The following is an 8,650-nucleotide window of genomic DNA, read 5'->3' as shown; positions in this document are numbered from 1 at the left end:
ACACACATATATATCATCATGGAAAATGTAAAAATTATTGGAGGGGTTGCATCTTCAGAGTTGAAGAAGTTTTTAAGGTCCTCTAATCACCGATATCATCATGGCTCAATGGTTCGCATTCACAAAATCTTTATTATAGTGTATTGCTATAGTGGTTTTACTTTATCACTAGGTATCTCACATTGCCTAACTTACAAAGTAAATTTTATAGTTGTTAAATATGTACAGGAATGAAACATTGCATGTAAAGGGTTCAGTACTACTGTGGGTTCAGGCGCACGCTGGGTCTCGGAAAGTCTGCCCCCAAGAAAAGGGGAGCTACTGCATGTATCACAAAGCCAATTATACCACAGTCAAGTAACACAGGAGCCCTGCAAAGAGTCCTCTGTGTGATTGTCTGTTGTCTTCTGACAAAGATTCTTTGCTTGGCCAGACCTTGGTCAGACTTTTGGACCTTATCGTAAACCCATCTGTGCCCATAAATGGAAAATATATTTTGAGCAAAGAATCCTGCTAAGTCAGTTTATTAATAACCCCCCGTACATACGAGATCTCATCACCTCTGATAGCCAATCAGGTTCCTCATCCTCCACCATTCCTCAGTAATGTTCGATCACCCTGTCTGTCTTCAGCAAGAATCCTGTTAGGTCAGTTTAGCCAGAAACCCCTGTATCCCTGATGTTTTGTCTTAGAAAATTTTCATCCACTGACCCCAACCCTGCTCCCTGGCTGTCTGCTTCCATTTGCCCCGCTATGTTCTGAGCTGAGCCCAATCTCTCTGTCTCACTGCAAGACCTAGCAGAGTGGTCCCCATGTCCAGCATATGATCCCAAATAAAGTCTTCCTGGACAAATTCTAACACATATCATTAAATACTTTTTCTTTATCACATTCCTCCCATCTGGACTGGTTCACCTCACCAGAAAAAAAAAAAAAAAAAAAAAAAAAAAAAGACAAATAAAGCCAATATAGACTTATCTGGAATTCAGAACAGATAAGCCGTAGCTGAGCAGTAATGAGTATGTCAATGAAAGGACATTTCAGGGCCTGAGGTATCCAGGCCTCCAGGCCTGCTGCTCCTGTCACTCTCGCGCCATCATCTCTCACCCAGACCTCCATCCCACACCCTCTGCGGCTTCCTCTCACTCACTTTTGGCGAGATGAAGCCTTTCAGAAGCTCCAGATCAGAAATGCCAACTGGCCTACAGTAATATTTAAGTGGATACACAGCATCCTTGCACACTTAACATCGCCATTTACCCCAAATAACAGAAAACAGCATTTTCAAGGGCTGTCTGAAAATCCCCTGTGTACAGGGGCCTTAGTTAGCCTGACACATGCCTGAGACTGGATGTTTAGGTTGTGTCTAGTTCTCTGCCCTTATAAATAATATGTCAAAAGGCATTATAGCCTGGTGCTGGTCGTGTGTGTGCATGTGTGTGTGTGCGTGTGTATGCGCGCGCATACAAGCACCTGGGAAAACATGCCAGTAAATGTTCACAGTGATCAGCATTAAGCAATAAGATCAAGTTTAATTTTTCTTTATACTTTTCTGCATCTTTCAGCTTTTTACAGTGGTTGTGAATTTCTTTCATAATTGGGATTCTTTTAAAATATGGGAAAAGAGTAAACAAAGCTTTGCTTGGCCTGCTGTCCACCCTGGCTAGCAGACTTTCTTGGGCTCGCTGCTGGGGGAATCCCATGACCAAATGCCAGGTGAGTATATTAAGGCTTTGGATTCAAATTACTGCGTTGCTTATCTCACGCCCCCAGACACCCATGCCACTTGACTGAACCCTCAGCTGGTCCTGCTTAACCTTTGGTGGGGCGAGAAGACCTCTAGGACCCACCATCAAAGGCCAGGCCAGGGTGTGGAGGCCAGCTTGGAGCATAGAAGGATCCACAGGCCCTAGACAGGCTGCTGAGGGCCAACTGCCTCTGGCTGTGGGGGCTGACCTGAGGTCCTGCTTCTTGTGAGGGTCCCCCTTCTCCGAACCAGCTAACTCTCCTTACACCAAGGATATGGGCAGAGGATGGCACTCTTGGAAATAGGTTTTATTTGTTTTAAAAGAATAAAGATGAAGAAGAACCTCTTTGCTCTCTTAACCATATCTGAAATCTAAAGAGAGGAACAGTCGCAGAGCTGAAATATCAGAGAAGCTCCCAAGTGCTGAAATATCCACAATTTAGCCCGCATAGTCACCTCTCCTCTCTGGGTGCAGGTGGGATTTCTGGGCCTTGGCTCCAGCGTCGTTCTCTTATCTTTGTTCTAAACAAAGTGATCACTTCGAGCAAGCACTCCCCCTTGGGGTCCCTACAGCGCACATATTCCAGCCCTCTCGCCCGCCCCTGTCCCCTCTCCCCACCGCCCAGCCCTCCGGGTACCTAGCTCGGCCAAGGCACCGAGTGGGCTTTGGCGGGAGGATCCTGCGCAGGAACCTGTACAGCCTCGGGCGTGCGGCCTCGCACGCCGCGCTCAGTCCCTCGCGCATTGCTCTGGTGGCGCCGAGAAGCTACAGGCTCTGGGCCGGTAGGGGCTGCAGCTTTATCGCTTCTGAGCTGAGCCCCCGCCCACGGGCGGGGCGAACAGAGAGGCCGCGTTGGCCTCCGGGCTCTGGGCTCTGAGGGGTCTCCGCAGGGACTGATCCTGGACAGCCTCTAGGCTACCACAAGGCTGGGGCCCGGATGTTTTATTTACTCTTCCGTGCAATAACAAGAATCATCACAAAAACTCTCATTGCACGGTGCTTTACAGTCTACAGGGGAAGTCTTTCCTGTCTGTCATCTCTTCCAACCCTCACAAAATCCAGTCTAGCGGGCAGTTCCTGCTGTTATCTCTAACGGGGAGGAAGTGAGGGGGGCTCAGAGAGGGTAAGGACCTTTCCCAAGGCCACACAGTAGCCTTGGGGCCAGGCCCAGCTCAAACTGTCTCCGTCTTCTAAGGGTTACCCCAGGACGGTTTCTTTCCTGCAGGAGTCCAGACTGGGGACCAAAGAAAGTAAACGGCGCAGGACTGCTAGTAGGAAATAGAGGGAAAGGGTGTCAGACCAGGCGTCCTCAGGACCTTGCCACCTAGGAAATTTAAAGCTTGGGAACTTTGTTCCCAGGCTGGCCAGGTTGAGAGGATGTAGGTGGAGATCGGGGAACCCCTCCCCCGAAGCATGTTTCAGCATATTCAGTCCCAAGCCCAAATCGCAGAGGAAAGAGTGAGTGCGTTACCCTGAGCCAGCTGCAGCCCACTGCAGAGAGCAGCACTCCGCTCACGCAGCTCAGCTCCACTTCGTTCTGAGTTCCTTATTCTTCACCCGAGTATCCCCACATTTGCCTTGGTCTTCACACACTCCCTCACACACTCACACACACACACGCACACACACACACACGCATGTCCTGCTCATTTCCAGCTCAGGTGTTCATACAAGTTATAGACTCATCAGCCACAGAGAATAGGTTCATGGTCTTATTACACCCGAGTAGATTTTTTAATTACTTTTAAAATAAAAATGCATTAATTGGTTCCCTTTGCTTGCAAACTAAAATCCCCTTTGTGGCCTGCTTCCCTTTCTAGCGACATCCTCCTGTCCCCCAGCTAGGTGACTGAACTCCAGTTGTGCCACCCCCTCCAGAGAGCTATTGCCCTTTTCTCTATCTCTTCTACAGCCCAGCACATAGTAGGCCCTCAGGGAGAGCCCATATGGTGTAGGGTTTGGACTCGGTTCAAATCTCAGCCCTGGCACTTCCTAAATCTTGGCCTTAAATAGATCATTCAACCTTATAAAACCAGGGATAAATCACGGTTCCTGTCCCCTATTGAAGTCAGGCTGGAGGGAGGCTGGGAGTAGGGCAGCCAACTGGCAGAGGTCTCAGGGAACAGAAGGAAGCTATTATCAGTCTACAGCATTTTGAGACTGAAGTGCCAGCAGGACATCTAGGGGCCACTCAACTCTGTGTTCTCTTCTCTTTGTCTCTTGATCCCTACAGACTTAACTGCCGGATTTCAAGAGTTCTCTCCTCCCATTCACCCCCCACAAACAGTACCTAGAGTGTCTTGCTCAAGAATCCACAGTGACTTCCCACCGCTAAGCAGAGGGAGTCTGAATCCCCCTCCCTGCACTCAGGCTCTGGAATGACAGCCTAACTACAGTCAGCTTGACTTCTGCCTCTTCACTCCTGGCCCCTTTTCCTGGAAGGTCTCGGCTATATCCCTCCACATTTGACAAAGTCCTCGGAGCCTAGCGCCTTCTGTGAAGCTCTTAGGGAGACTCTGCTTAATGTCACTCAGCCCCATTCCAGCTGCCAACAACCACCACAACGATGACAACCACAGCCAACACATTGCTGGAGCACTTGTTCTATGTCAGGCCCTGCGCTAGGTGGTTTGCCTGTGAAACCTCCTCGCATGCTTTCCACAACTCCAGGAAATAGTATTTCTACTCCCTCCCTCCAGAAGAGGAAACTGAGAATCAGAGGCTGGGGGACTTGCCAAAGGCCACAGGGCTATGAAAAGGCAAAGCCATTTGCTTCTCTCCAAGTTTATGGATCTTAACTGGGCTGCTTTTCTGCAGCCTCAGGACATACACACTCAGGACTGTCGTAATATGCGCCTCCAGGGGGCGCCCTGCCCACTGTAGTTCCTGAGAAAGGCTGCTCTGGAACTGCGCAGCTGCATGGAGACCTTAGGTAGAATGAGGCTTTGATTTGAATCGTTCTGTCTTCTTGTTACAGATTAATTTGTCCTCCCAACTGAGCAAGCCTCCACCCCCGGGCCAAAAGGTGGTCTCCGCTAGCATTCTCAGAAGTCTGTGCATTGACTAGGTGGTTGACGGACTAAATCCTCTCTGTTCCGTGGAACATCAGGCTTTTGCTTCTAAGGCTAAGGATGGGGCGTGAAAGACTTACACAGACTTTGGGCTCAAATATCAATTCCGTTAATTACCAAGGGGGTGACCGAGTTGCCCCAGCTGTTGGGTGAGACAATGTACACTTAACTTAGCTGCTGCAGAGGTCAGCTGAAGTACAAGAGTGTGAAGGGTGCCCAGCCTTGGAAAACAGCAGCAAACCCCCTGCTCATCCAGAGCCTGCTGTGTGCAAATACCCTTCACCCGCTTACCACATGCCCCTCGTGTCAGCCCTAGCACCCTTCGAGGCGGCACTACCTGCTGCTGATGAGCATGTTTGAGGTTCAGAGAGGTTCACTTGCCCAAGGTCACACAGCCTTAAAGAGATGACACAGGGCCCACTCCCTGTGGCACAGCACAGTGCTTGGATATAGTTTGTGTAACAGCCGCAGGCTGGTGGTAAAATATCTAACTGCTGTGGCACATTCCCAGGCCAATCGGCACAGATCTCAGGATGCTGCCCGGTTCTAACCTCCAGGCTCCTCTGCCTCCCATTCTCCCGCATTCTTCCTCCCAAGATTCCAAATCCCCCCAGGGCAGCTCTGTGCAGAGTCCCTTCTGTCCTTTTATAGTGTCAGGCATAGTGTGGTGTCCAGTCAACAGGGACCTCCAAGAAGCAGCTTTGAGGCCAGCCCTCAGGGAGGCCAAGAGCACAGAGACTTCCGGGGTGGGGACACAGAGGGGATAGAAGCAGAGCGGAGACAAAGCAGTGGTAGTAGCAGACAGTCAGTGCTTACCTGTGGATGATACGAATGGCTTTCCCTATGTTGTTATTGATGTCCTTTCCCTCTGTGAAGTTGTACTGGTGGGATTTGGCCTTCCACAGGAAATTCCAAGGACAGGCCATCTCTTTGACTTTGCAGTGTGGTTTGCTTATCTGGATTATAACTCAGATGTTGGTGTCTGTGGGGCTGCAGAGGGTGAAGGAGACTGTGAGGCAAGGTTGAAGATGAATTTCCAAAGCTGGGCCTTCCCCGCTCACTAAAGATCAAGAGAGAGAGCTAAGTCTCACACCGCCTCACACTTTGTTTCCTCACTCCTATTTGGGAGTCAGGTCTGAGCCTTTATAAATGTAGACGTTAATTCTACAAAGCCATATAATCTAAAGGAACAACAAAGGACCTGCAGTGTCACCAATAACCAAGAACAAACCTCTTGACCAGGAGCCTCCTTAGTCACCTGCTAGCTCACCTGACCTAAAAGAGTCTCATCCCTGGCCCAAGGCAAGGCGGGCAGGAGCTGGGAGGTCACTGTAATTCATCAAACATGGACATGCATGCCTGACCCTGCAGTCATTGTTCCTCCTAAGGGAACCTGCCCCTTTTTTTTTACTGGTCAAAGAGAAAATAATATTTTTTGTAAAAAATGCATTTAACGCTCAGTATTTGAGATTATCTTCTTTGAAAAAGATAAAAAAAAACAAAAAACAAAGACCCAAGACTTGGGTTTTGTCTGGACTTCCCCATAGTAAACCTCCTCATTGGGAAAAGACTTTTGCTGAGGCCAGTGTGGGACACAACCACACTGGAACCTAAAACCCTCATGGTTCCAAACTTGACTCTGTTCATTACTTGACCTGGCTCAGGTTCTTTAACTGCAACTTGTTTCTGGTTCATAAAAAGTGATTAGCAGTATCTATCTTACTAGAAGTTTGGGAAGGAGGGTTATATAACCCTTCCCATTCTGGATTTCCCCAGAAACCATTTAAAAACCTTATAATATATTGAGCAAATATTTGCAGAAAAGAAATCTGAATAGGTGCCCTCCATAATAGTCCAAATTTATGGAGTTTCAGGGGGGTTGTTTTGTCTTGTTTTGTGGTGCTGGGAATGGAACACTGGGCCTCAGACACACTAGGCAAACCTCCACCACTAAGTTACATCTCAGCCATAGGCAGAGATTTCCCAGTTTTCTGAGCCTTCCCAATTAGGAAGAAGCAAAAGCCTATCAGAACAGCAGCTTCCCCAGAGACGAAGACAACTCACCTCACAGATGGCTGTGCAGCCCTGCAGAGCAAGATCAAGCAAACTGAGGGAATGGTGTTGGTCTTGAGAACTTCAGGACCACCTGTGACTGCCCAATCTTCTTGCTAATGCGGCTGAGAAGTTTCAAACTACTGATGTGCTGAGGTCTCTAAGCAGTCTTCAACTCACTGCAAAATTAATGATTACACCAGCAGCCCAGAAGTATTTATACTCATTCTGTGCCATTCAGAGAACCATTTTTGCATAAAGTGATCTTATTTGTTTCCAAAGGGAGTGTCCCTGGTGGGATATACCACTAGCCAATTTATGACAAGGACTCCTGGCCTGTGAGTTCTATTAATTACATCATTCAGAGCGTGCATCTTCAGTGAATCCACCTCTTCCTGGTCCCAGGTCTAGGGTGGTGGCAATTAATCAGTAGGGTGTCCCCAAGGTCAAAGACCTTGCCCTTATGTGGCCAAACCACAGTGCCTTGCTTTCAGCATCCTGGGGATTTTTTCCTGAGCAGGAAACTCTCTGGTTAATTTATATCCATTCTTTCACTTTCAGCTTGCAGCAGGAGTCCAGGAAACGGAGATATTGACCACATGCCCTGGAAAAGTCACAAGTTCCAGAGAGTTGGTGCTGCTGGATCCTGCCAGAATTCCAAAACAGGCCCCGAAAACATTGAGCTTGAGTATTTGGAAAGGAAGGGAAGGAAGGAGAAGGCCTTCGACATAGAGAGGCTTCTCAGGTGTTGGCTTTGTTACCGTGTTCCCATCAGCTCTCAGTGAGCTCAGGCGCTTAGCAGGTGGAATTAGGTTCCACAGTGGGGAGATCCTTTTCTTCATGATGGGAATTATGTAATATCGTACAGGGGAAATTGTAAGTTCTTATCATTCCATTTCTGCTACTCCTTCAAATGTAGCATTCCTGTATGGTATGGAAAACTAGCAACTACGTTAGGGAAGAGTTGAGAAACAAAGAATGGGAAAAAATCACCCTGTATCTCACCATCCTGACCCCTCCCTGCACCATCCATTCTTCATTTCTTTCTTGTGTTTCCCAAGTTAAATCTGTCATTAGGATGTATTGGATTTCTCTAAAACAGAGAAACTATAAGTCACAAAACAAAACAGATATTTTTGGAGCTTGAAGATCTTTACTGAGTGAAAAATAGGATGGAGCAGGGATGAGCCTCAACACATGAAAATCACCTTTCTCTCGGGCTTCAGCGAGGGAGTCCGGGTAGACAACACTGAGAAGAGACTCAGAGTCCCCATAGAAAGCAAACGGAAGATCGTAGTACAGAGGCCTGCCTGCAGTGATGGAGGGGTGGCAGGGCACTGGGGTACCTGGATTTGCATCGCTCGGGGAAAATGCCCAGGGGAGAGGATAACAGGAGGATTTGGAGGATGATTAGGAGTTTGCCAGCTCTAACCCCTAATCCTTGGTATTGCTCTGTACTCGTGTTACTTGCCACTTATGGAATCTTCTAGAATCCCACTTACTTAGCATCGCACACCTGATTGAATTTTCTTCAGAAGATACAGTTAGTCATTCCATCGTGGAATATGTCAAACACTTGTTGGAAGGCTTTGGGTTCATGGGCAGCGAAGCCCTGGGATGTGTGTGAATTGCCTTGGCTTGAGGCTGGTGCCCTGGCTGGGCCTCCTGGATGCCGCGCTCCCGGGGGAAGAGGACTTGTCCACAGGCAGACCCTGGGAAGAGTCCCTGCGGCCCACAGCCTCACTGACAGCTCACTTCAGTAAGGATCCTCCCCTTGCG

At 48.5% G+C, this 8,650-nt stretch overlaps 1 protein-coding gene across 3 annotated transcripts in view; it reads right to left on the bottom strand.

The window, feature by feature from the left end:
* The window catches only part of Nos2 (nitric oxide synthase 2), a 31,260-nt gene extending 28,640 nt beyond the window's left edge, over positions 1–2,620 (bottom strand). For 2 of the 3 annotated variants that reach the window (XM_010642342.1, XM_033762885.1), the window contains exon 1: positions 2,386–2,620. In XM_010642342.1, coding sequence (XP_010640644.1) covers positions 2,386–2,492 — 107 coding nt within the window. In that variant the 5' untranslated portion in view covers positions 2,493–2,620. Of the gene's footprint in view, positions 1–2,203; positions 2,267–2,385 lie in introns of those variants that run through there. The other variant, XM_033762886.1, reaches the window with a different exon arrangement.
* Positions 2,621–8,650: the final 6,030 nt, after the last annotated feature.

Source organism: Fukomys damarensis, unplaced genomic scaffold, assembly GCF_012274545.1.
Source record: "Fukomys damarensis isolate Sample0158 unplaced genomic scaffold, DMR_v1.0_HiC HiC_scaffold_13, whole genome shotgun sequence".
NCBI classification, from domain to species: Eukaryota; Metazoa; Chordata; class Mammalia; order Rodentia; family Bathyergidae; genus Fukomys; species Fukomys damarensis.
Note: the sequence above shows the minus strand (reverse complement) of the source record. Positions and strands in the feature narration are given on the sequence as shown.